The sequence below is a fragment of the Centropristis striata genome, chromosome 10, assembly GCF_030273125.1.
Source record: "Centropristis striata isolate RG_2023a ecotype Rhode Island chromosome 10, C.striata_1.0, whole genome shotgun sequence".
NCBI classification, from domain to species: Eukaryota; Metazoa; Chordata; class Actinopteri; order Perciformes; family Serranidae; genus Centropristis; species Centropristis striata.
In genome coordinates, this window is record NC_081526.1 from 16,443,378 (window position 1) to 16,471,338 (window position 27,961).

The following is a 27,961-nucleotide window of genomic DNA, read 5'->3' on the forward strand; positions in this document are numbered from 1 at the left end:
ATTTAAAACCATGTGGGGTATTTCAAGAAACCATACATATATATTTTGAGCATCACAGCAGCTGAGACGAATGCATTACCACTCAGTTTAAAACAACAGAATAAATATTCATTTACTCTCCAAATTACTGTAGGTTGAGAGAGATAGAGTGGCAAATTAATTATGAAATGTGATGGAAATGGAGACAGACCTTAAAGATAATAACAAAGCAAATGAATGAACACACAACTCTCAACAGAAATATAAAAAAGCATTACATTCTATACCTCGATGGGAAAGCATCAGAGGCTCACAAACTGTAAGAACTATATTTATATTAAACCATCTAATCATTAAGCCATGATGCATCACTTGAGAGTGATGTCCCTAATTTTGTTTATAATAAAAGTTTTCATGTATAGAAGCACACAAAGACAGTCACCTAATAGACAAATTATCCACACGCATATATCCCATACAAGCAAGATGTACATAGATACAAAATAACAAAAAGATTATATCCCCACTTTGCCCCTGACAGATAAATAAATATTAACCTATAATAGTCAAAAACCAAGTGCCATCTGCTGGAGCAGAAGGTGCTTAAAGAATCAACACTACGTTTAACCTCTTCACATGCACTGATGATGCAGAGTGAATAGGCCTATGTTTTCTTTTAGTTTTTGTGTGTGGGAAGAGATACAGATAACAATGTGACTTATAAGACACATGTCTCGGTGTTGACAAAGACTGGCAGTCTTATTGATACAGCCCAGTTGGCTTAGTCTTTCTGTGTTCTCAGTTATGTTGTGTTACTATAAATACAGCCAAAGAGCTGGAGCACTATATCTAGGCCTTTGCAGCTCGGGCCTAGTGAGCATGACACTGGAAACACCTGCTTTTTCTGAAAGACGGCCACACAGAGGATTCTCTGTCCTACTATGACAAAAGGTACCAGAAAATCCTGTAAGGTTGTATGAGGCACCTCTGTAGCTGAAACAAATCTGTTGTGTGATGTGTTTGACAGTGTGCATTCAGTGAGTTAGCAGTTTTTAGTCATAAGAAGCAGTACTGCACCCCACTGACACAGTCTGCATCCTGGCCTACTTCATTTCCCAGTAAACTCCTGGCTCTACCTGCTGCTTCAGCAGAAACCTTGACGACTGTGCCCACACCATCAGTTTATGATAATTCAATAGCGAGCCCCCACAAGGTAAAATGTGGGCTACTCTCACTTTGAAAGGCACATGGCTTCAAATCTCAGACACCTGACAGTTGAGTCCCAGCTTTGATCGATTGGCTGCATAGTGTTGAGCACCAGTTAGGGAAGTTAGTGTCCTGCTGCGGCTTTTCCACTGAGCAGCAATCAGTCAGTTATCACCCCCAGAGTCTACTGTGGCTTAGCTCCAGATTGTGACTTTCATGTAATCAGCAGTTTGTATATTTCGAACCTTTGCCAAGACAAATACATCCAAGTTTGAAAAGAAACTTAAAGGTTATGTGACAACACTCACCACTGTTTATGGGGATATTTCCATATTCTTTAGAGTCCTCCAAACATTTAGAACATAAAAACAAACATTTCGTTCTTCTTCTTTTGGGGTTTTAGCTTGCCTAATTTTGCACTACTGCCCCCCTCTGGAGTTAGTTAACTCCTGAGGTGTGCAGTTTGTCAGAAATCTCCAATATGTATGGATTTTTTTCTCATTACATTTAGTTTTCTAAGTTACACAATTTCGCCAAACAAACATGGCGTCCGGTAATGACACATCTCCTTTCTACGAACAAATATGCGTGAAATCGATTAAGCGTTAAATGAAATTCTAAAATATAAAATTAAAATATAAACGAACTTTATATTATACACTTTATATATAAATAAAGCTTTTGTATATTAATACATTTAATTTGTGCTTCTTCAAGGCTACGATATGCCAACTAACTTAACGGTTAAATTTGTAACTTGAGAAACCAGTATAAATCGTTTTTATTGTGTATCCCTCTAGATATTTTTGTCGCTGATTTTTAGGAGAGTCTTGGAAGAATCTATAAATGTCTACAAATGGTTGGAAAGTGATTTCAAAACGACCTGCGAGGTCTTTCCAAAGTTTACCTTGTATCCTCTATGAGGAACGTTACTGAACGTTAGCTCTGTGACTCCTATGTAGTTCATCAATGTTAAATATTAGATTGATTATTGCTGTGTGAAAGGCACAAACTGGTGGCTTGGTACTCATAAAGTTATACCTGGGGAAACATAATGGTTATTAAAAATAGAGTCTGTGGTTGATTGTAGTAACACTGTTTTTGTCGTTGCTCCTGCAGTGTCAGCAAGGCAAAATAGTCCCGCTACAGTATGATGATGATCTACTATACTGCAGTTGCAGTGTCGAGGAACTGTACTGCTGCTGAGCACATCATCTTCAAACCCACAACATGAGGTAACAAGTAGCCCGCACTACATGCTGTCCACCTGGGGCTTTTCTTTCATACCTACAACAGCCTGTTGAAATAAACATCCTCTGCTCACTGAAGCTTTACAGTCTTACGTTTAAAACATATTAATCGGCTACTGCCTGTTGGTGTGCTGCTGAATGCAGGGCTTAGCTTATACATTGCACAAAAAAAGTCCAGAATCTGAATCGAAACGATGTCGACTGCTCAAGTGCAGGATTTGCATTAGTGCAGTGGAGCCCGGTTCCTTTCTTACATGCCCTATTCGCACCTCAGCCGTTTCTTCAACACAAAATCAACTCAAGTGCTCGTTTAAAATCACATTTCGCCATGCCCGCATGATGTATACCTGGCCTGCAACAGCCGAAGGATAGACATGAAAGAATAGTCTGTCTCCTCCGGCTGGCTCGCTGAAAACACAGCGAGTAGCCCATTTAATCGAGAAGTGGTGTTGCAGAGGGGGGAATGCTGCTGCAGTAAACCCGAGGATGGAATAATCTGGTTAGGGGGAATCATGTTGGGCAGAATAACTGTGCGTGGATTTGATCCACTGAAATAACATCTAGCCCTTGTGTGTGCGTGTGTGAGCGAGTGTGTGAGCGCTATTTAAAAAGTTAGGAGATCATGGTGCCGTGGTGATGCAGGGGGGCTTTTGTGTGTGTCTGTGCGCTGCGCGTCCCCAAACCTGTGCTCGCCGATAGTAGCTGCACAGAATAAGTTGTTCCCCCTCCCAGCGCCTCTGCATGATCCACTCGCTGCATGAATATGATTGCAGATCTATCACCATTACAACAAACAAACGAATAACGCAGATCCACACACGCACACACTGTCTCATACACATAAACACACGCACGCACAACGCCGGTTCACAGCGAAACGGAGGAGTAGGCATAATGATGATGAGCTTACCACTTGGATTCTTGTTTTTCTTAAGACTCTTGCCACAAAGACACTGCAGCATATGCGTTCCTTTGCTGAAAATGTTCCAAAGAAACCACATTGATTTGGGCGAAGAGCAATCCAGTGGCTTAAACACCCAGATATAGATGAGATCCTTGCGGTTGCATAATAACACAATTGGATCAGTTCTCCAGGACAAGGCTACCAATTGTACCATAGAAAAATAGGTATATCCAAGTCCTATGCGTTTTCATTCACGTGGCAAAATATTCAGTATCTGTCAGACTTCGTAATAATGGTGTGTTTTCTTCTTCTGGCGTATAAAGGATGCCTCCTCAACTAGTCGATAATAGAAAATATACTCTATAAATTGCATGTGTCGCACCGGGAGGAGACGGGCCGCCAGTAAACAAACACAACTAACGTGAAAACAGTAAAACACGGTGGATTTCCGAGGAGAAAATCATTGCCTATTAGTTCATCACTCTGAGGAGAGGAGGGTGGATCTGCACAGCATCAAAAGCCAAGGGAGGATGCATCCTATGCACAGACTGCTGCAATGATAGCCCCAACAAAACACCACATTGCCGGATCAAGTCCAATTCGTTTCTCCTATAAAGCAGCGGCTTTGGCGAGGTCAGACAACACCAGCCTCAGTTTTCATTTCTTATAGTCCCACACTGCAACGTTTCTGTTAAAAGCCAGGCTTGGGTTCTTGGTGTGTGTCCGTGATTCCTGGAGTGTGCGTTTCTTCCCCTTTTGTAGGGTATTCTCCTCAAGCCTTTTTCAGCACCACGCCACTGGCATCTCCAAAAGTACGGTGCGCCTATACAAACATTTGCATGAATTTCCTTCAGCGTCGGACCTCTGTTAGAAATAGACGGGGAGGAGGGGTTAAATTGAAAGATTGGCTTTCCATTACGTAAACACGTGGTTTCTGCGCCGTCATTTCAGTGATGCTCTCGGAAATTTTTATGATCCGGCTGAGACTATTGTCCCGAGCCGTTTCAGCTTAAATTCTTGGAAATGACAGTGTCTGTGAAGTTGATTTTTATGTATAGGGACATGTGTGCACTGCACCTTAAAGAGTCCACATTTACAGCCCTCATATTTATACCATTTCTTACTTGACGTGTCATTTCTTTGCTCTCCTTAGTTCTTTAAGTTGTTGCAGCTTTGTGCATCCAGATGAGACATTCTGCACAAAAGCTGCAAATGCACAGGTGTTGAGACTCACCTGTGATAGGTTGGTGGGGATGCTTCCCTGTGCTTGTGTCAAGTCATCTTAGCATTAGTGAAGCAGGGCTGCAGAGAGCAGAGTAGCCTATAGGGCACTGCAACAGATCACTATTACTTCAGCATGCTGAATGAATTGAATCCAGCATAAGCTGAAGGAAAAGTGTATTCACAAGAATACAAAAGAGTGCTATTGAAAGTTTAAAAATCTCATTAAAACAGTTCATTCTTCTCAAAAAAGTGAAATAATTTATCATATGTTTGACATTCAGATGTAATATTATATGTTTACATTTATCTTCTCTGTTTTGTTCCCTCATCCCCGAGGACAAGGGGCCAGCTAGTGTTGCTCATGACGACTGTTTCCACTGTATGACTTCTTTTCTCTAAGGATTTAAAGGTTTTCCATCACAGACTAAGGCAGAAGAAGACATTGTTCTCCCCTGATTATACCTGCCCTTCCCCAGGCAGGGGTTGTGGAGAGAGAAATTGTTTGTCTTTGGTTGAAAGACTGAACTTTGCCTGTAGACACACACACACACACACACACACACAGATTTTACATTTGATTTGGAACCAGCTGTGTTTTTCCCTGTTTGATGTTCCTCTGTTGTATGTGTTTTTCATACTTAACATCTAGTATTTCTGTCAGCGTGACTCCCTCGCAGCACAAATGGCAGAAGTCAATTTGTCTGCCAGTGCTTGGAAGTGGACCCATTAGTTGCTCAATATAGTGTTGACCCCACTCACAGGTGTTGGATACTGTTTGCCAGTAAGCCGTCTTCGTTAGACTGCAGTCCAGAGAATACAAATGACTAGCATTATGACCCCAGCAATAACAAATTACCTATTTTTGAACTGTTTTTTTCTTCTTTCCTGTAACTTTGAATGTATTAGTCAGGGTTGAGTATTGAATTCTTGTTTATATGGTGATTTGCTCTAAATATGAGCTTAGGGAAAATATGATCTATAGAAGGAAACATCGTAACATTATATTCATGTACACCCAACCTCTGGAGATAATTTATTTTTCATAATCATGTCCATTTATAGTCAGCCAATGAGAGGTTCCAGTCGAACTCTGCATGGAAGAGTTCTAATCAAAAGCTTCTTTTATCCGCTGTAATGTTGAGTGAGCAAAAGCTGAGGTTTGTGTAAACAATATTAACCACAGCACAGGAAGCTTGGTGAGAGACTGGAGGGGTTCATTAGTGGGGTTGTGTTGTGTGTTCATCTCTGAATTACAGCATTAATCCACTTTAATGACCTAGTTTTGTGGCGCCCAGGTCTTGTCAGTTGATAACTGGTTCCTCAGGGATGTGGGCCACTTTGAAACAAAATGTTTCCTGATTGACTTTCTTTACATGGCATTATCATTTTTGCTGTGTCACTCTTTAAAGGCCGACTGTAAGGAATTGCTTATTTATTTTAAAAAGCAGTCAATTTTTCAATGCCTGATAGAGTTTGAACATGTCAGGTACCTGCTAACGGAATTTACTGAGCATACACGTTTATCAGGTGCACACACACACACACACAGCTATAGTAACTACACCTGCCTCAAACAAGTGGTAAATGCAGTTATTTAATCACTTTAAACAATTTACACGTGTGCGCTGTCGACTCCCATCCACATGTGTCCTACGAGGTCAGACGCACTCACCGGGGAATGAGCACAAGTCGGAGCAGTGCACTGCAGGCTCTCCAGTTCTCTCCCTCTGCAGAGGCCTCTCATGTCATCCTCCCTATCGATCTGTCTACTATAATGTAAAGTATCATCGCACCCTGGAGGATATCGTCTGACAATTTTGTCAGGGATCATTAGAATACTTCTTTTTGATTGCCCCGGCTGCAGCCAGCAGGAAGTGGCTCCCTTGTGAGTTTTTAACAGCCTCTTTTCTCCTGATGGGGAAAAATAACTTTTAAGATGCACAGAGATAAATGGACTGGTTCCAGTTTTACTCATGGTCTCTGTAGTTTTACTGTACACATTTAAATGGGCTCACACATGGGGGAGTGTGAAGATGACATGAACTATAGGAGTGTTACCATTTGGAAATATACAGAGCGATTCATATCATATTGTCTAATGTAAAAATATATTAATATTTAGAGAAGCATTTGATAACACAGGGTATTTTAACTATTTTTGGACTTATTTGCAACAATCTGCACACACGTATAATATGTTTATAAATTGGATGAACTGCCCCATGAAAATATAATAGTAAGCGTGATATAAAACAGATTCCATTCAAATAAGTTCTGTGTTTTGGCTTAAGATGAGTATTTATCACTGTTAATTGGTAACTTTCATGCTGCCTTCCGAATCATATTCTTTTTATTCTTAGTATGCTCTGCAGTACTGTTGCATGCAATATGCATACAATTGGGGCATACTTCTTCCTCGTGACCTTTCGCCTTGAACTTGAACCCTCTAGCTTTTATATGTTGTGCAAAGGATTGTGGGTAAGACTAGACAGAGAAGCATGCCAGCGTGCATACTCCAAAGTACAGCTGGATGCAGTAGGGCATCCTGGTATTTTTGGTATACTGCATATGAGTGGCATAGTAAATAGTACAACATCACCAGTACTCTAACAAGAAAGGAGTAAGTAAGTAGGAGAAAGAATTCAGTTTGCCTTTTTTTCCAGTATTTCCTCCAAATTAAATCAAAGATTTAGCATACATAAATAATCCTGAAAAGTACTGCAGTTTTCACCACAGACTGATAAAGCATCATTTCATCCTAGATAATGATGATGGGACTGTGATTTATTAGTTATGGAAAAAACAGTGGTTGCAAGATTTTCAGATAGTTTACTTACTATAATTTTGGACAGTATTGAGGCTCACTAACACTAAATTCTATTGATTTAAAGCAGTGTTGTTAATAAGGGAGCATGAAAAACTGTGCATTGCCATCAAATAGGGCACAATACTTCTGTGTAAATAATAGTTCTATCATATTATCAACAATTTCGACAGTTCAGAGTGATTCCATGCTGTCTTTGACGTAAAACGTTTCAGAATCATTTTTTTAAATTTAGAAACACCTGCTCAGGTCACGGGCAATGCTTTAAGCGATTTCTAGACTGGAATCAAATGTTTATCCATGTTCAATAGCAGTGTTTGAAAGCATCCGCTCCCCTTCACCCAGCATGCCCACAGCCAAGACCTCCACCAATCAGAGAAGGAGAATGAGCATTGTTTGGCACTGCTTGGAGCAAGTGTTCGCTAGCAAATGAACAGCTGCTGGAAACCAAGTCATGACCAAAGATTTCATTCCAACTCAACACACACACACACACACACACACACACACACACTCACACTCACACTCACACTCACACTCACACTCACACACACACACACACATATTTACAGTCAATAAACCTAAATTCTTGTCTTTATTCCCAGTGAATACCGCCTGACAAGTTGATGATGTTCAGGGACAAAGTTGAGAGACCGGATCCACTGTTCTTCATTTGGCTCTTCTGCTAGACAACACTATATTAGGCAACTTCCTGTTCAGCACAGATTTGCAGATATCAGTGAAATTTGTGCCTCCTGGCCAGCTGATATGTTTAACACCTATTACCATCCAGCTTTGATTCACTGTCAGCTACTGCTCACTGGTACTTGGCTAAAACGCAACGCCATATGTGATGTTTAGACATCAGCTCTAAAACCTCTCCAGTGCACCCACATTGTGACTAATAGGGCAAAAGACCAATAGAACAAATTGAGAAATCCCACACACATAATAACCAACTCCTCTTTAAAATCCATTGTGACCAACAATATTCATTATTTCAGAGAGATAAGGGCAATGACACTGGCCCAGTGAGGATTCAGGCACCCTCAACCGTATAGTAAGCCAACCCACATTCAGTAATATATATAGTATTAGTTATACAGGCTAATTCCATCCAACAGAGTATAAAGCATGGTGTTATTGCCACATAATGATGATCCAAGGCCTGCATCTTTATACAATATAATTTCGCCTTTCATCTGACACCATCTGAGTGTCGTGATATACAATTTTACAAAGTAGGACAGTATAAAAACTGTATGCATGGCAAAAAAAAAACCCTTAACAGCTACATTCAGTGACAGGAAAATTATGACGTTCAGCATTTAATGGATTTATATAGTACTGTGGCATTCCAATAATTTAAACTTAACCTGCTGCTGTCCCCAGAGCAATGAATAAATACTCAGTTAGGTTGTCATATCAGCATTAACAGATTGCCCATCAAAAGTCTCCCCTTTTCCTCCCTGAATGCCTCATGCTGCATTAGTTTTGGGCCTCATTCTCTCCTCCCAACAAACTTCAGAGCCAATTTCATAGATGATCAATAAGCTCAATTTTCTGTGATATAAGGAGCAGTTGGAGATCTAATCACTTTGCATTGATTTCAAGTGCTTAATGAATCTGTTGGTGTTCTTTTTCGACTCCGGTGTAGCATTTTCTGTTTTTCTGACAAGTCAATTTTCCCACGATTGACAGCCTCTATAAAAGAAGTGGACGTAGTCACCGTGACGTCACTTGTTGGTTTGTACACTATGGTTTTGAAGCGAGGCTTGAGTTATTTTTGCCTACATCATTGCCATTTTTGCAACATAAGTGACCATATTTGGATGAAAGGGTGGAGCCAGGGAGGAGGAAGCTAAATATTAGTTTAATGGCAACCAAAATCTTCCAATTTACTTGAATTGAAATTACACTGTGAAAGGATGAAAGGATGAAAGTTCATACAGTGTGCCATGGTAGCAGCCTGTTAATCATAAGATAGCTACGTCTTGGAGTATAGCATGTTTTATAGTCTATTTTACACAAAATGGTTTCATAGTTAACAAAATTAACATCATGCTGTGTTGAATAAGACTTGAAGCTCTCGATTGAGTCCATAAACTCATCAGGAAAATGTTTACTGACGCAATAAATCAAGTAAGATGTGGTAATTTTGTGATTGGTTGGGATGGTTTTGTACAATGTGACTTCTATTTGCCAACGGTGGAGTCGCCCCCTGCTGGCCATGACAAAGAATGCAGGTTCAAGGCACTTCTGCATCAGCTTCACTTCTTCAGAATCAGAAGTTGCTGCTTGGTTAGAGCTCTAAGATCATCCATGGTTTCAACGCAGTCTTACAGTACTGTCTATATTTGGAGACATCTGTCACTATGACTTGTGGTTGAAATATATGTGAAGGGTGGATGTTCTCAGTTTTGCTTTAGGGCGAGGCAAGAAGTGCCTTCGTTGAGTCGTCAGCCAAAGCAAGAGGAAGGGCAGTGAACAAGTGAGCGGATGTGAGTAATGAATGCTACAGTGGTCACTCTCATGCCAGGCATCGTTGGGCTCTGCTGCCCTTCCTCTGGCCTTTCTCCCCCACGCCCTCGTCTAATACAAACACAGACATACCCATGTCTTAATCATGCGCAAGGCCGTAAATAAAGCCCACTCTCAAATCATGCCCTTTCATAATCACCTCTCTGGGAGTTTCCTGTCCAGTGAGGATTGGCATAATCAACATATTTGTTTCCTTACCATGAAAACATTTTCCATTTTTAGCCTCTCCAAACTCTCTTCTGTCAGTTTTCAGTATAGTTTGAGCCTTGTGTGATTTTAACAGGTTTAATATCGAAGTAAATTAATTTTTTTTTGTTTTTTCTTTAATGGCAGTGAAATGCATCGCAGTACTCTATATGGCTGCTCTAACATAGTATAGTAACATAGTCAAGCTCATGAACATACAGCCATGTGCGGTCATGCAATTGATTGGGTCCTGCAGTGCCAACAAGATAATCAATATTTCAGCTATTTCACCCCCTCTTTAGCCACTGATCTGCCACGTAGTGAACCATTCTGCTCTGCTCTATACACTATCTTTATCCTGTATGCCATGTTCAGATAGTAGAAGTCACTGTAACAGCAAGGATTAAAGATTATCTTGTACTACTCGTACCAGAATAAAATGCAACAAGTAGGTGGAAAGTAAATGTAACACCATCTGGTTATTTTGAGCGTCAGGCATGTTTTCTCATGGACTACTTTACTCCACACTGGAGGGTTCAGTCTTTTGCACCACTCGACCAGTTGAGTTCAGGAAATGTGGAAACAATCAAACTGGCTGACTTTGATTTAATATATAAAGAGATTTGGCTGATCACGCAATGCCTTAGTATGTTTTTTTTCTCTTTTTTTAACTCTGTCACGTTTTCAACTGATTCCTTATGTACATTTTCTGTTCAATAATATGGATATTGATATTCTAAATATATATTTTGTTACGTATTATACTGCCAGAAGATGTCTCTTTATTACACACATAGTAGGTGTATTCATCTTCATCAAATAGTCACAAATTACCTTTAGATCCTCTCCATATCACTTGAACACAACACAAATCAGCAGTAGACTTTTTTATAATTAGTCCACACTTTAAACAAGCAACAGTAAAAGATTTACACAGAAAAACACAAAACAAAAATATACTGTACAGCATTCACTCAAGAAAATTGCAAGTTAATTTTTACACATTCCAAAGGCTGTAACATGATGGCTTACTTTGATAAAAAATATATGACACATTCTACTAAGTGGATACAGAATAATTAGCTCTAAAGTGGCTCATAGGTTTGGTAAAGATTCTGGTAAAGTATATGACTTCAGATATATTTCCCAATTACACCGAACACAATTAAAAGGTTTTGTATCAATTAAAAAATGAGAAAGAATTAGTAAATGTTCACAGAACAAGCAAACAATAAAACTATCAGGATCATCTTGTCAGATATATGGTAATTGAAAGGAATTGTTTGTTTTTCACAGGTTTTAAACTAAGATCCAAGGACAAGGGACCTTGCCAGTAACCAAGACACTGAGATGTTCAGAATAGGTGAAGTTGCCAAGGGAAACGGGAGAACATTTATAGTTGTGAACAAAACCGAGGTTACATTTAAGAACACGAATCTGAGCAAAAATCTGTGTTAGCTTCCTGCAGTCGATTAGTCCTGCATGTTCTAGGACCCGGGCCTCACTCCACCTAATTTGTTATCCCCATAACTCATTCCACTGTTATGTAACAGCACTGTAGGTCTTTTTTAACTTGTAAAGACTGCATCTTTCATTATTTATACCCTTTCATAGAACAGATCTATCTGGGATATAGGCCTGTATGGGTTTGAGCATTAAAATGGGGCAAACTTCCTGCATTCAGGAGGAAGTGCAGCATATGTGCGCCAAACTGTCATCAAAAGAGCCACTTTTAGAGGGATAAAGCCTATTTCCGAGTCAAAGCATCCATTCCTCTGTAGCGCAGCAGCATTAATGGTGCACCGGGGCTGAGAGTATAGTGCCTTAGAGTCGTTACCTATTCTACCATCCATTAGCTGAAAATTGTGTTGACTTTAAAACTACTTTCGATAAATCAAGTGTGAAGGGTTTTCAGTTTTTGTTGAGTTAAGATTTTGTCACTGTTAACCAGGCAGGCTGTATAAGTTGGGGGGGTTTACACCTAGAAAGGAGCATGTGAGAGAAATAAAGGGCTGGTAACCCACATTATAGTCAAATGTGGAATATTTACAGTGCGTTTTCTGATACCATTCATTATATACAGCATACTCTATGATAGTAGATTATGGCAGATCACAGCCAACTCCAAAAGAAGTAAGCAGTGTTTCCGGAGATGTCTCTAATGTCTGTTTCTATTTTTAAAAAGGTCAAGACAGTGTTTATAATGCTTCATCAACACCAATCTGATAGATGATCACTGAGTGCGGGGAAGAAAGCTTTTAAGGATAGAGGAGAGGGCTTCTGTTGGCAAAAGCTTCCTGGCCCGTTCACAGCACATCGCTTTGCAAGCCTGTTGATCTGAACGGTATGAATAAAGTGTTGCATTCAGGCCAAGAAACTGTATAAATATTTGGAGAAAGTGAATGCTTAATTGTTCCAACAAAACCATATTCTGCCATATTTCTCCTTTCAATTTTTCTTTTGAAGTGGGGTTGTATGAGGTACTATTCCGCAGTCAGTGTATTACCTGTAATAGATGGCAATCTGTTTAAGTGTATGCTATGTTAATCATATTTTCAGTGCTTTTTCTTACTATCAGATAGTCCTTTTCCGATGGGGAACTGAAGCCACTTATGCTCTCTTCAAAGCCACCAGACTCCTCTGACAAAAAAAGTAATTTTAGCTCGCAGATCCCAGGAGTTGCCAGTCTACTGCTGCCTTGATTGGTTAGTTAGTTTGTATTATTCTTTGACTTTTATGAATCCAAGCTAACCCTCTTAATCACTCTAGTCATACAATAACCTTAACAAGCTAACTAATCGAGGCAGCAGTAGACCAGCAGTTCCTGTGTTCTGCAAGCTAAAAGTACTGCTTTTTCAAAGGAGTCTGGTGGCTTTGAAGAGAGCGTAGGTAATGTTTTCCCCATCAGATTGGGCTGTCTGAGGGCCATGTAAAGCTTTGAAAATATTCTAAATATACAGGTGCATCTCAATACCTTAGAATATCATGGAAAAGTCCATTTCCAGTAGTTCAAGTCAAATAGCCCCAACCAAGTATTGAGTGCATATAGATGGACGTACTTTTCAGAGGCCATCACCTACTTTTTAAAATTGGTCTTTTGTAATATTACTTTTTTTTTTGAGACACTGAATTTTAGGTCTTCATTAAATGTAGGCCATAATCATTTTAATTTGAAAAAAATAAATAAATTAAGTCTTGATGACGTTTCATTTTGTCTGTAATGGATCTATATACTGTGTTATTTCCACTTTTGAATTTAATTACTGACATAAATAAACTTTTCTACAATATTCTAATTTATTGAGATGCACCTGTAAACTGATTATTTATTTTTTTAGCTTTGCCTTTATGTATGTGGCAAACACATTGCCACTATTCCTTTAAAAGGACCTGATTAGATACATGAATTATATCCTTCTTACCAACAGCAACCCTCATTGTTTAGTTTAGTAACCCTATCGAGCAGGCTCAGAGTTGGTGTGATGCAGCCACCTCTAAACAGGATCTTCTCATGGGACCTGTTACCGTAGTCACTTTCCATCACACAGATTTTTGAAAAAAAACTTGATCCTGACCTTGGGGAAATGCACAAACTTCTCCTGCTGATCTGACTGTGGTTCAGGCCACAGGCATTGACTCTATAATGTGAGCTCTAAGGGGACTCATGGTATTTGTTTCAATCAACAGAGACAGGGTGTGTAAAAACGACTTGAAATGACCCCTTATGTCTGTGATTGTTATACTATACAGTGTATGCATTACAATACATCTCCATTCTCATTTAATATGTTCATCTACATTTAAGTTTTAAAAATAGCTTAATTTGAAAAACATTGCACACATTTATGCACAAAAAGACACTCACACTCAGTGTTCCTGTTATGTTGATATGTGTATCAGGTCTTCCTGTACTTATCCTGTCCCAAAGAGACCGTCTTATTCCCACAATGGTGCAATAGAAGATCCACCAGTGCACCTGTGAGACTTCCCTGTAACTGGTAGCATCCCTTGTCATTAAGGACATGAAAACAAGCTTTATTGTTTTAAGTACATCATTATCTCCCTTCTTAACACACTTGTTCCCAAAGAGTATAATTTAGTATGATAAGGAAATGATTTCATTCTGATTGGTATAAAATTTTGAAATCTGGTGCTGACATACTTTGGGCAAGAATCTATTAGTACAAATAAAATCACACCTTTATCCATAGTCAAAGTCAGGGTTTTTTAAAAGTAAGTAAGACTGTGAACACTGTTTATTAGATATCTTCCATATTGCATATCATTAATAGTCAAGTTGCATTATCCTTAACTGCTTATCCGCACTCGGGTCGCGGGGGCTGGAGCCGATCCCAGCTGACATTGGGCGAGAAGCGGGCAATTTAGAGTCACCAATTAAACCTAAGTGCATGTTTTTGGACTGTGTGAGGAAGCCGGAGTACCCAGTGAGAACCTACACTGACACGGGGAGAACATGCAAACTCCACACAGAAGAGCCGCAGGCGGGAGGCGAACCGGCAACCCTCTTGCTGTGAGGCGAGAGTGCTAACCATCGTGTAGCCCCTGCTATGAGTTAAAAGATACTAAATCATTGATTCTGCTCATTGTAGTTTCTGAGATACAGCTATGTAATTATCATACTATATTTAGTCTTTTGGCCTGAAATATAATTAAAAACATAGAAAAAACAATAGTTTGCAAAAAATAATTTTGGATATTTTGAAAGGTTCCATGGTCTTTTGAGACCAAAGATTGGACTCAGTGGTCATATTAACATCTAGTGTTTGTTGTTAGCCAAACACTGCACACCAGCAGAAAGTAGCACTCTTTTCTCACCCTAAAGGTTGGTGGTGGCAGCATCATGCTGTGGGGGATGCTTGTGATGGCGCAGGATCAAATAAAGTCTGCAGTCTACAAGAGAAATGCAAGTTGAGAGAAGTTTTTTTAGGTGAGGAGTATAGTTGAGAGTCTATGGTAGGAAAATGGTGTTCCCTAAAAGATCACCCATGCAACTTGACAGAATATTGCAGAAGTGTCCAGATGTGCTGAGTGGCTGCAGACCTTTGACTGTAACTGCCAAAGCTGCCTCAACTTAAAATTGACTTGAAAGAGAGCTAATACTCATGCAGTCCTTGGTTTTATATGTATAATTAATTTGGGTCACCTTGAGATTCACTATAAGGATGAACAATTTCTTTCTGTTCAGTTCTATCATCCACTTAAAGATAAACATGAAAAGTCAGTCGTTTTATCTGCACTGTAAACAAAGGTTATGGAATAGCTATATCTCTGAAGCAATCTAACAAAAGTGAATATAGTTATGCAGTATCCCCACTAGATCCCCACTACAAACATTAACTAGGAATTTTCTTCCTTTTTATATGTGATTTAAAAAAGGAATAACAAAGCAAAAATGTGGGAGCTTGAGAAGCACCTACCAGTCCCTATTTTATCGACCTTGTATCTGCCATCTGACCCATCAACACGTCTCTCCTTATACAACAAAGTAACAAATTGAACTGGAAATGATTTTATGGCCTATAATTCATTCATGAGGGCTCTTCCTATGCACTGAGATGTGACCGCGCTGGGGGGGGACAATTAATTGGCTTGTGAGGGCATCTGTGAGGAGATGTCAGACATAAAGAATTGCCCTTTGCCGTGGCAGCTTTGCATCAACTCCTGCAGTTTTACACAACAATATTACTCTGTAATATACATAAAAGTATTGGCATGCAATATTATTTGTGTAGTTATAGTTGACTGCATAGGTATTGAATATTCAGGTATTAGATATTAATATTGAGTTCATTTTGCCAGTCTGAATCTTGTTTTACTAACCATTGAATTGAATACGGTGCTTGCAAAAGGCTGACATAATGATCTATAACAGTTTAATCTATTACAGTTTCATGAGAGCGTTGGTTGTTCATTCTGGCGTGGGATTTGAATTATTAACAGTTGTGATCTCAGTTGCACTAAAAGTGATCTTAGCCGGCTCTCGTCAATAGGGGGCAGTGCTGTAATATAGATGTTCATTCATGAAGTCATATCACCTCAATGGGATTCATTCAATAAATCTTTGATAATACATTACATTGTGTTGTATTGTCCCAAAAATATATTGGATACTTTTTATCAAAATTTAATTTAACATGATACCACTGCATGGTATACAATGCTCTGTTGTGTATTTATTTTAGTTTAGTTTTATAACCTAAAATAAACCTACATGTCTGTGTCATGATCAGGCATTGACCTCCAGTGTAGTTTATGCTAGCAGATTTTCTGTGCAAGTCTTCTGTATAAACTGTGTTTGCACTGAGTCTGTTAGTTTAAGTTTCCAAGTTACTGTTACCAAGACTGTAATTGTCTGCTTGCAGCAAGAAGGAAAATACAGTAACACAGCAAACACTTGACCTCATTAACTCAATCCTGTCTCATTTTTGTTCAATAAGTCGAATGTCTCTACATTTAATTTAAGTATTTCACGATCAACATGTTCAACAGATCCACTGATCTTTGGGTCTAACATTTTGTTTGATCAGTGTTCAGAAATTAGTGTCATCTTTTTATTTTCCTTGCAGGCATGAACCGTCTAAAATAGCACAAACACATTTTTTAAATTCAGTTTGCATCCCGGTTCATTTTCATCTGTAAGCCGTGTGAAACAGTGTCTTCACACCGCAGCTCATTTTACAGTCACTCTCTCCTCCGTCTCCTCACTAATTAGCCTATCTCTATGCCCGTATGCGTTTCTCTGTGTGGAACTTGCTAAACAAGCACATCGTTTGAAACCATTCATCTCCGCTCTCACTGGCAGGCTGTCATGGCAACCATGTATGACTGGCAGAAAACAGACTGCAGTCTCTGAGCTCCAGTCGACCCGGACGCTTCAGAGCATGAACACACTCTTATGTGCAGATGAGGAGTTGTGATATTGAGACACCCGGGCAGCCACAGACTGTGAGGTGAGTCAGAGAGGCCCACGGGACTGGGTTAGGTATCATACTTTAATGTGATTATTCTGGACCACAACATAAGTGGAAAAAAATGGTACATCATTAAAATGTGTGTTTCTTTTTGTGTTTGTGGTTGCATTGCACTTTTGTTTCATGTTTTGTCTTGGCAGGACCTTAATGGCTCATCTGGCATATCAACCTATCCTTCCTGCTGGAAATAAGTATCTCCAGCAGAAATGGGACCAAGCTTCATATGATTTACACAGGAGAAAGGTAAGGACCAACATGTATTTTTGTTTGTGACGTGACTTTATAACTTGCCATCACTGTTTTATCCCATGTTTTGACATACATGTTTTATTCTAGTCACAAAAACAACTCAAGCAATCTTTTTTCCAATCTATTAGAATGTGGATTGGTTTTTAATACCATTAAGTGTTTTATACGTGTGTTTTTTTTCCTTTTTCTCCTGCAAGGTGAAGTCAGCTAAACCAACAATAAGCACGACTCCCCCAAAGACCTATAGCCACCTAACTGTCAAGCTGAAGAACCTAAAGGTTTCTATCATGTCTCATGTTTTCAACTCGCATCATGTCCACAGGGTGGCAGCAGATGTTTCTGTGCCAAAATCATCCAGTGAAGTCTCAAACTATGAGATAGAATAGCTCAGTGAATATTTGAACCTTAATTTAAAATAGAAAAGTGTATAGTTTAGCCTGAAAACTTTGTTCTTATTCTTTATGATATGTTTTTGCATTCAGCTTGAAGAGGAATGGAAGATGAAGATTCAGAGGGAAAACGATATGCTCATGGACAAAATATCCAACATCATGAGGACCACTGGAGGAGTCGACAACAGGAATGATTACGACAGAAAGAGGTTAGTTAAGCTTTTGGCAAGACTACGAGTGTAAAAGTATATTTTAAAGTTAAGTGTATTGCCAAGAAATAGGGTGGCTCTTGAAACTAAAAACCCAGGTGTTAAGCCTGTGTTTACTCTTCACTGCAGCCTTGGCAAGGAGAAGCGACAGCTGGAGTTGCTCCGTGTTACCAAGGAGAATGAAATGATCCTGCTCCGTCTGAGCCAGTGCAGGTCTCACTATAATGTGAGGAGCTGGCATGAGGACTGGCTCAAAACTCTCAAGGTGATGGACAGCATAGCACGATACCCACAAGGAAATCAGAAAAAGGTTAATATCTTCTTTTGTAGATCAAGTGACATTCATTTATTAAGCAAAGTGTTTCTGCTCTCATGATGACATGTATCGTGTGATTTTTTTTTTATTGTGTAGCATTATAAAGATTTTATTTTATGTGCCAATACCAGGGACAAGACAAACCCATCAAGGAGCACAGTGATTGTGATAAAGAACAAAAGATCATTGTTGGCGCAGCCACACATAGGACTGCAAGCAACAAGGCCAACTGCAAAGCAAAGACTGAGAAGAATTATAACAGGAGAGAAACCTGCAAGAAAGAAGGCACAGGAGCAGAGACAGATCAGGACACAAAGACATATCCTGAACCAAATACAGCTGAGAAATCCCTCTCACCAGATACATCTGAGAGTCCTGGTTCTTCTGACACCACCCCCTGATGGATCTGAAATGTCCAACACTCCTCACACACCTAAACCACTCAAGCAGGAGACTGCAGGTCCTGCTTTTTCCACTAAAAGCTGTTTTGAATAGGAGTTGTATATATAGATAAAACTAGCATAGATACTGTGTATGATAATTAGTATTGGAGTTGGGAAAAAACTAGGGACATTTACTCAATTACTTTACTTGTACTTGTTACAATTTGCGGTAATTGTACTTTACTTGAGCATTTCCATGTTTTTTTTCTTCTTTAGAAATGATGATGATGTGTTATTATTGCATAAGATTTATTTTCTTTCTACTGGGGGAGTTCACAAGCTTCTTATCAAGCTAAAATTGTATTAAAAGTAGCTCAACTTTGACATTAAAATAATGTACACAATTATACAACAATAATTATAAGACATACACATATTATACATTATTGTGAAATGGGACATTCTAATTCATGGGTAATTTTCCTTTTGGTACTAAAGTATGTTTTGGTGCTAATATGCTTTAACTCAAGTACAATTTTCAGTGCAGGACTTTTACTTGTAACACGGTATTACTACACTAGTATTGCCTATCATTTTTACTTCAGGAAAAGGATAGACTACTAGTCTAGTAGTAGTAGGCTACTTTCTATAGGCGGGATAAATTCATGAACTCAATATTACCATGATTCTGTTGTAACATTCACAAACACAATACATGTGTTTATTTAATCATACGTAATAAAATGGTGGATAAATTAAGGAATCAAATTAATGTTTGTGTATTGTTTGTATATTTATTCTATAATTATTTTTACAAAAAACAAAAATCTGGGGTTAATGTGGAACCGTTTCCAGCATGTGTTTCCGCACGGCGCAGTTTTGTAGAACACTCCTTGCAGAAAGAAGCCGCGGATTTGATTTTACGCAGCTAACAGGCTAGCACCTACTGTTTTGTGCTTAGTTTGATACATTGCTTTTTTTCTCTTTAACATGACACACTTTTGATAGTCAGAGCGACAATTTTAGAAAAGAAAAATGAATCTCGATAGACTTCGAAAGCGAGTACGGCAATACATTGACCAGGTAAGAATTTAGATGTCTTTTTTGAGTTTCTGTGTTGCTTGCTAATGCTAGCTTGAGAGCAAACCTAGCGTCGCAAACCTTCATAGCTTGACTGCTTTACTACTTTTAGACAATCACCCAGCCAGCCACAGCAATAAATACATATTTGAATGACTCCTGTAATGTCTTTTTGTATTTGTTTACAGCAACAATATCAAAGTGCTCTGTTTTGGGCCGACAAGATAGCGTCCCTGTCTCACGGTGAGTGAGTGCCCGTTCGTGCTGTTTATGTTAGCCTGCATGATAGCGGACCTAACCTACCAATCTGTCACCTAAAGTTACAAAGCACATGTTTTTATATTTGGCGCAAATATAAGGTATTTTTGTGTTTTCTTTATCGTCGTTACGTACAGTCACAGCTGAAGATAAACTTTATTTTGATGGGGGATAATACAGTGACGTTAGCAGTAACGGTCGTTGTGTAGCCTGTCAGTGACTCTAAGGTCAGATATTAATGCCCCTTGTCATTTGTTTAAAATGCAGAGGATCCCCGGGATATCTACTGGCTAGCTCAGTGCCTTTATTTGACCTCACAGTACCACAGAGCCTCCCATGCCCTCCGTTCAAGAAAACTTGACAAGGTAATTGCAGGTCATGTATGCGTTGTGAATGTGACTGATACGTGTTATGGCACAAATCCATATGTGAACGATGTGTGTGTAAAACTAAACCAATCACTACAGTATCTGTATCACTATCTCCGTTAAGTCCCAAACATTGATCTTCTCTCACACAGTTGTACGGAGCTTGTCAGTATCTTGCTGCTAGGTGCCATGTAAGTAACTGGAAAACACACTGTTTCAGCTGTAAACCATCTTCTACATGTTTGTATATCCCACTGTAGATGTAGAGAAACAAGATATTGTGCATGCCTTTGATTTATCCTTTTCATACTGTTTTGTCCAGTATGCTGCCAAAGAGTTCCAGCAGGCCTTGGATATCCTGGACGCAGAGGAGCCAGCTACTAAGAAGCTGCTGGACAGGAGCCTGAAAGATGACAATGGGACACCAGAGTCCACCAAGGACTGGGACATGTCCCCTGCCTCGGTAAGTCTGGGCTGCCACTGAAATACATGAGACATATTGATTACAATCCATAGTTTGAGTGCTACAATTAGATTCTACAATTTGGTTTTGAGTGATCTAATCTTATTACTCTGTAGAGCTGGCTATAATTGTTTAACACTGTTACTGCAAATATATAGCTGTACTGTGCCATGGATTTTATTTTTGTGTCTTGACTTTTGGCTGTGTGCAGCTCCACAAACACTCCTATAGCCAACTACAATACCGTTTTATTTATCTTGTTTTTTAAACTATCTACACAGTGAGTAAACTTGTACATTGATATTGATTGGCAAAGACTCTTTAAGTCCTGCTCACTGCAACAACATAAATACACATATTAAACAAATGTAAGCTCGGTGAAAATTGGAAAACAAACCATTTTAGGAAAACTCAGGGGAAACGCAGGTTATGAACTAAAATTTAGGTATATTTTCAGACACACCATAGTTACTTATCAGATCATTGTTTTTATTTCAAGATCAGATGTATTTTTGATGTTTAAATATTACACAAAATGTATGAGTATATATTTTAGTTATCTGCTCAACAAATCCCCTGCAGTACTGTCTAGGACAGTATAATAGATTGTATTTAGTGGTAAAAACTATTTCAGTCTTACTCTGTGTGTAGATATGAATTAATAACCACTGTAATAACACTTGAGTGCAGTGGATGTTGTTTTGAGCAGGCAGGTTATATTGGCAAAAGATATCCTCCATGTCAGGATGTGGCTGTTGTTTAAAATTGCTGACTGGGTCCAGCCTTATTAATGTTGCGGAGAGAACTTAAACACTAGATTGAATAATGTGTAGGAAGTGTCACAATTTCAATTATTGAAATCAAAAGCAGGGTTGGCGACTTCGAAAATTTGACCATATGATCAAAATAAGACTCCATAGTCCAACAATGGCATACCCTTCAGTATAAAAAAAAACGGAAACATGAATTGAATTGAAATGTGACCTTTTAAATCAAATGTCTAATCCAATTGTGACATCCCTAGTTATGAGTAATATAGACTGTGCCCTCTTTCAGTTCCCTGTATTTGCTCCCTGAAATATTTCAGATCAACAGCTCTATCTGCCTCCTGCGGGGTAAGATCTATGACGCCATGGACAACAGACCACTGGCCACCTCCAGCTACAAAGAGGCCTTGAAACTGGATGTGTACTGCTTTGAAGCTTTTGACCTTTTAACGTCCCACCACATGTTGACTGCGCAGGAAGGTGAGGCCGATCTGTGGAGATGATGTGCACTGACCTATTTATATCTACCAATATTTGACATCTATTATCATTACAAGATTATGTGAAACGTGTTGTTCATTTTTCAATAGAAAAAGACTTCCTTGACTCGCTTCCTCTGAGTCAACAGTGCACCGAGGAAGAGGAGGAGCTGTTACACTTCCTGTTTGAGAATAAGTTAAAGAAGGTAGGGGTCCTTTTACTCCTAGAAATTATTTCATAGTGTGTGTGCTCACTATGAATTAAAGGATAAGGCTGATGATGTTCTACATTTTTCTTATTGTCAACAAATCGTACAAAATGACCAAATCAAGCAATGAGTTAATCAGACCAGCAAGTATTGTATCCGTAGACAAAGCCTTATATAATGTATTCATCTAAGCCAAAGACACATTCTTGTCCTAATATAATTAAAAGCACATTACTGTGCCAGACATTGTTCCACAGAATTGCATGTTCCCTCATTACAATGAACATGAGCCTTGCAGTTTGTTTGAGTCGACTCAAATCAAATAATCAGGTTCTGCCTTATCCTTTAATTTGCGCTCATAGGGAGCTACCGACCAGATGTTGCTCTCTAGTGTTGCTGAGCTTCAGGGTTAATTTGTATACAGTCAATTTTTATTAAAATGCAAAGAAACCCTGCATCCACCTTTCTCACACACACGCTCTCCTTGTCCTTTCCACTGCAGTATAACAAGCCCAGTGATTTGGTGGTGCCAGAGATGGTCAATGGTCTTCAGGACAACTTGGATGTAGTGGTGTCTCTTGCTGAGAGGCATTATTATAACTGTGATTTCAAGATGTGCTACAAACTCACATCAATGTAGGTGTCTTCAGGTTTCTTCTCAATTTGTTGTTGATCTTTGTCTGTTGAATTCTTCTGAAAATGATGGAGGGATTTATAATGAGCTACTCTGGAAATGTGAGGTCTACATCCTTCATAACAACATACATTATACACCCTGTATTCTAGATTTGATGCATTCTGCTTTTCCCAACTTTTTGCAATCAGGGTCGTACTATATTAAATTGCACAACAAGATAGTTCTCAGTGGACTCAACACATAACCTGCTTCATTTAATACCACTCTTTGCCTTTACTCTGGTTTTTAAATGGCTGTGATTGGAAAATCAGGATGTAACATCTCACATCAAGGCGATAATGTCCTTCTTTATCACCTTGTTCACATGCACATCTTTCTAGCAGCATCCCTTTTTGCAAATGTCCCTGTCATATTGGAAGAACAGAATTGCATCGATGTAGCTTGAAAACTTTTGTGTGGTTTACACCACTGAAACACCCAAATTAAGGTCACTTATAATTGTGAATTCAAAAATAATCATACATATAAAGTGTAGCAGATGATGCTTCTCTTGCCAAGTATTGTAGATTGGATACATACATTTTGACTAGGACACATAGATTTTTAAATATTGTCTGGCTTGGGGATAACAGGTCTCTATGAAAATGTTAACAAGTTACTGCAGTACACTGTCACATTAAAAATGCAGGACTACTTAATGCAGCTCTGTTTTTGTACTTCAGGGTGATGGTTAAAGACCCCTTTCATGCCAACTGTTTACCGGTCCACATAGGAACTCTGGTGGAGCTCGGAAAATCAAATGGTAAAATATGGATGAACCATTGTTTCACATATAATGTTTTGTTTGATTACTGAGCCTACCCATCATTTTGCTTATTTTTAAACTTTTTTTCTGTTCCTGCAGAGTTGTTTTACCTCTCGCACAAACTTGTAGACTTGTATCCCAACAACCCAGTAAGTGTTGCAGCCATAACTCCATTCATGTATTTGCCTTTTTAACATATTTCCACTATTTGATAATCAAATAAAAAAACCTTCATCAGGTATCCTGGTTTGCTGTCGGGTGCTACTATCTCATGGTTGGCCATAAAAACGAACATGCTCGGCGATACCTCAGGTATGTATCTGCACACTCAAAAGGAAGTGCACAATGTGGGCGGCTTATATTTAGGTGCAGTTGAACATAATGGGTATTGTATGTCTGCTGCAGCAAAGCCACCACGTTGGAGAGGACGTATGGTCCTGCATGGATTGCCTATGGCCATTCATTCGCAGTGGAGAGTGAGCATGACCAGGCCATGGCTGCCTACTTCACTGCTGCCCAGCTAATGAAAGGGTAGGTATATGAAAGAGTTCTGAACCACACACCTTTTTTCATGTAAAAAAAGAAAGCCGTCTTGTCAACCTATATCACAGAAATTAGCTCAAATTTGTCTTTCCAATGAAAATTGCCAATTTTGTCATTTTAATCACACTTTTGACTTTTGAAAGGATTGAAAAAGAAAAACAGGTTCAGGAATGGCCTTTTGAACTGGAGAAGCATTTGTAGGAACTTTGGAAACTAAAAAAATAATTGTTTAATTCAAAAATCTAAATTCTGATTTAACTAAAACGAGATAGGGATTTTGGTCTTGTTTGATTTCTCATGTTCACTCTCATTCAGGTGTCACTTACCCATGCTTTACATCGGCCTGGAGTATGGTCTGACCAACAACTCTAAGCTGGCAGAACGTTTCTTCAGCCAGGCTCTTAGTATCGCTCCAGAGGACCCCTTTGTCATACACGAGGTGGCGGTGGTTGCCTTTCAGAATGGAGAGTGAGTTATGCAGCCACAAACACACACAATAACACCTCGTACTCTAGTTTGACAAAGGTACCATAAATGATATGTGCAATATCTGATATCTCACAACTTTGCAGAGCCAAGGAAGAAATATCTGCAAAAGTTTTGTTTTGTTTTTCTGTAACCAGGGTTTTCTGTAAGCTAGGAAAGCATGTATATATATACAAAATGAAATGACAAATTAAGTAATGCACTTGATGTATATTTCACATACATTCATATCTGGTTTACTTATTAAAAATCCAGATGTGCTTTAAAGATGTTTTTCACTTCTGTTTTAGCTGGAAGACAGCAGAGAGGCTGTTTCTTGATGCAATGGAGAAGATCAAAGCCATAGGGAATGAGGTAACTGCTAATTTATTTAATTGAAAAGGTATGAATGTGTGAATCATGAATGTCTTGAAAACACAACAACTTTTTAACAGTTACTTCATTATATTTTTTGCTTTTTTAAAAACATTTTATTTAAGGTCACGGTGGACAAATGGGAGCCTTTGTTAAACAACCTGGGTCATGTGTGTCGGAAATTAAAGTAAGTCTGGAGCCAGTTTTATTGTGAAGTTTTTCTATTTCAATGAATGGTCGTGAATAAGCCCTGGAGTGTGTTACACTTGCACTTGTTTTCCATTCTAAATTCATTGTCTATTTTGAGTTGGCACATATAGTACTTGTATGTGAGACTAAATTTATCCCAAGTGGATGATTAAACATGATTGGGGATAGCATACCTCTAATTGTTTCATTCTCCTCCTTATCCTGTTTCCTTCACCTTCCTCCTATAAATTATTATATATTAACTATCTGTATAGGTAGGGGCCCTCATTGAGAATTCATGAAAAGACCCTTTAATGAATTATGGATGACCATCACTCGATGTCGTTGGTGCGTCATTGATGCATCTATGACGCACCGTTGAGGTTGTAAACAAATGAAAATGCAGATTTGCTGATCTGAAAATGTTTTTGTGCACTTATCAAAAATGTACTTTCTTCAAATGTACTACTTTGACAAAATATATTTGTAAACATATACACTACTGTAGACATTATTAGGATGTGTTGTTGAATGTATTGATATGGACTATGTGTATTTCGGGGTTCGTTTCTCTAGAAAGTATGACCAGGCTCTGGAGTACCACCGTCAGGCTCTGGTGCTAATCCCTCAGCACGCCTCCACCTACGCTGCCATAGGATACGTGCATAGCCTCATGGGCGACTTCGAGAGTGCTATTGACTACTTTCATACGGTAGAGTGCCTCTTAAGTCTATAAGGTTTTTATTTCTCGCTTTAAAATCTTGAGTAATGGGTATTTTGCAAGAACTGCCTTTACTAATGGAAAGTGCGAGGAGATCAAAGTAGAGTGTCACTGAATGTCAGTATATTAAAAAAAAGTTAGCTGTCTTTTTTTTTAAACAAGAACAAACATAAGTTCAAGGGGCCTGTTCCATAAAGTGGGTTTGCCTAATAAGCTGGAGCTTGAACTATGTTGAATTCACTTTATGTAACTGAATCAACTGAAAATGAGTCAGACGAACTGAAATAAGCTAAACTTGCTTTAAAACAGAATAAATAAATACGACAAGTGCTAGTAATTTCTGCCCGCTGCACCAGGCTGAAATGAAAATAAAGACTTAATAGATAACAATATTGTATGGTAAAAATTTTTGACGGTTTTGTTGTTTGTTTTTTTATGACCAAAATAAATGTGTAAGGGGTATGATTAAAGTATTACCTGTGATTGGATCTTTGTCTCAACAGTGATGTTTTAAAAAAAAAAAAAAGAAAGTTTAGATTTGTTTTGGTTTCCTCCTGTGCAGGCACTTGGACTGAAAAGGGACGACACTTTCTCTGTGACGATGCTTGGCCATTGTATTGAGATGTACATTGGTGACACAGATGCCTATATAGGTAGGATACTGCACTTTGTTAGTTTATATAAAGTTTTCTTTTGCTTGGCTTTTTATAGGAATACTTGATTTAAAAAGTCAAATTCATAATTCAAATGTAGAATTGTTAATATTTTTTGTTCTTCTAATTCAATTCTGTACTAATAGTTTTTTTCTGAGAATGAGTATTATTTGATATATATGTCCTACTGAGGAAAGACAATTCTTGATAGTGTATTAGTGGGTTTATCCAGAGTAAGTGTGAAAGAGATTTTATTTTTTACCTGGGTCAGCAAAAATGTTCCTTGTTTTGCAAATATCCAAATGAATTTTCTGAGTCACCAGCAAATATTTTGAGCCTGAAAAATGTTATTTGCTTCCACAAAGGCACAGACATCAATGACAAGGTGCGGGGCAGCTTGAACACTCCAGCGCTGATGAAGATGCTGAACACATCGGAGCCTGGTGACCTGATGGCCACACCAAGACTGGAAGACACCAGCATTTCGTCCTTGGAAACACCACTATCAAATCAGGACAAGATGATGCTTGAGACACCTCTGCGACTGTCTTTGACCCTGGAGTGCGACATGTACGAGAGCGACGTGATGTTGGACACCTTGTCAGACAACAGCACATGATCTCATCCTGTCAAGAGGTGGAACTGTCATGGCAACAGGTTGTCAAAAGAACACATATCCAGGCCCAAGGACATCTATCAAACCGCAACTACGCCATCTGTCCTCCACCAAAGGTTTCCTGTGGATTCCCCCTCTTGTGTATTAGATATGGTTGTTTGTGTAAGTGTCAAAACATAGAACAAGCCAGTGTGAACATTATGATAAAAGTGCAGGTGAATTTTTATACAGCACCTGCTGTACGTCCTAATAATTTTGCAAGAATGCACTTTAAAAGGGGAATTAACATGTGCCTTGGTTAAGGGGTTGCATACTTGGTTTAGCATTGGACACTGGGAACATGTGGCCCTCTGACACTTGATTGAACAGCGCAAACACAGCTGCACACCTCACATCAGATCTAAAAGACTAACGTCACTTATTACTGCCTATGGCAGGACCCTCCGTGTTGCTGAACCTGTGGATTTACAAAGTGAATAAAGAGCCAGCTAAATACAAGCAGTTTTTGATGAAAACAGTTCTTGGTAATTCCTACAATAAACCATGCATTTATCTTAAAAACATTTTAGCATATCTGTTTTGTGTTGATCAGAATAAAGTGGTTGATTTGTAAAACCCAAAGAACACATCATAAAGCCAAGAAGACTGGGAAACTTTCTACCTATAGTGTCATATCCA

At 38.8% G+C, this 27,961-nt stretch overlaps 3 protein-coding genes across 4 annotated transcripts in view; 2 read left to right on the top strand and 1 right to left on the bottom strand.

Annotated features, from left to right (window-relative positions):
- fgf14 (fibroblast growth factor 14) overlaps positions 1–4,170 on the bottom strand; it is a 119,179-nt gene extending 115,009 nt beyond the window's left edge. Inside the window, exon 1 of one of the 2 annotated variants that reach the window (XM_059343539.1) lies at positions 3,346–4,170. In XM_059343539.1, the coding sequence (XP_059199522.1) occupies positions 3,346–3,553 (208 nt within the window). In that variant the 5' untranslated portion in view covers positions 3,554–4,170. Of the gene's footprint in view, positions 1–1,493; positions 1,814–3,345 lie in introns of those variants that run through there. The other variant, XM_059343541.1, reaches the window with a different exon arrangement.
- cfap97d2 (CFAP97 domain containing 2) lies at positions 834–19,423 on the top strand. Its single transcript, XM_059343538.1, has 8 exons — positions 834–930; positions 2,305–2,420; positions 16,938–17,085; positions 17,247–17,349; positions 17,553–17,633; positions 17,838–17,956; positions 18,086–18,266; positions 18,404–19,423. The coding sequence occupies exons 3-8, from the start codon at positions 17,039–17,041 to the stop codon at positions 18,671–18,673; spliced, it is 801 nt and encodes a 266-aa protein (XP_059199521.1). The 5' UTR covers positions 834–930; positions 2,305–2,420; positions 16,938–17,038; the 3' UTR covers positions 18,674–19,423.
- A 122-nt stretch (positions 19,424–19,545) lies between these two features.
- Positions 19,546–27,846, top strand: cdc16 (cell division cycle 16 homolog (S. cerevisiae)). Its single transcript, XM_059343532.1, has 18 exons — positions 19,546–19,738; positions 19,924–19,978; positions 20,261–20,358; positions 20,514–20,552; positions 20,684–20,824; positions 21,912–22,071; positions 22,182–22,276; positions 22,782–22,915; positions 23,639–23,718; positions 23,821–23,870; positions 23,960–24,033; positions 24,127–24,252; positions 24,580–24,732; positions 25,041–25,104; positions 25,230–25,291; positions 25,870–26,005; positions 26,577–26,667; positions 27,033–27,846. Exons 1-18 carry the CDS (start codon positions 19,691–19,693, stop codon positions 27,284–27,286), a joined length of 1,860 nt encoding a protein of 619 aa, XP_059199515.1. The 5' UTR covers positions 19,546–19,690; the 3' UTR covers positions 27,287–27,846.
- Positions 27,847–27,961: the final 115 nt, after the last annotated feature.

Bases quoted from the DNA above. Each gene is read 5' to 3' on its own strand.
- cfap97d2 (XM_059343538.1), top strand. From the start codon at position 17,039: ATGAGGAGTTGTGATATTGAGACACCCGGGCAGCCACAGACTGTGAG. The intron at 17,086-17,246 runs GTGAGTCAGAGA...TTGTCTTGGCAG, and splicing joins GGGCAGCCACAGACTGTGAG to GACCTTAATGGCTCATCTGG. The intron at 17,350-17,552 runs GTAAGGACCAAC...TTCTCCTGCAAG, and splicing joins ATGATTTACACAGGAGAAAG to GTGAAGTCAGCTAAACCAAC.
- cdc16 (XM_059343532.1), top strand. From the start codon at position 19,691: ATGAATCTCGATAGACTTCGAAAGCGAGTACGGCAATACATTGACCAG. The intron at 24,733-25,040 runs GTGAGTTATGCA...CTTCTGTTTTAG, and splicing joins GTTGCCTTTCAGAATGGAGA to CTGGAAGACAGCAGAGAGGC. The intron at 26,668-27,032 runs GTAGGATACTGC...GCTTCCACAAAG, and splicing joins TGACACAGATGCCTATATAG to GCACAGACATCAATGACAAG.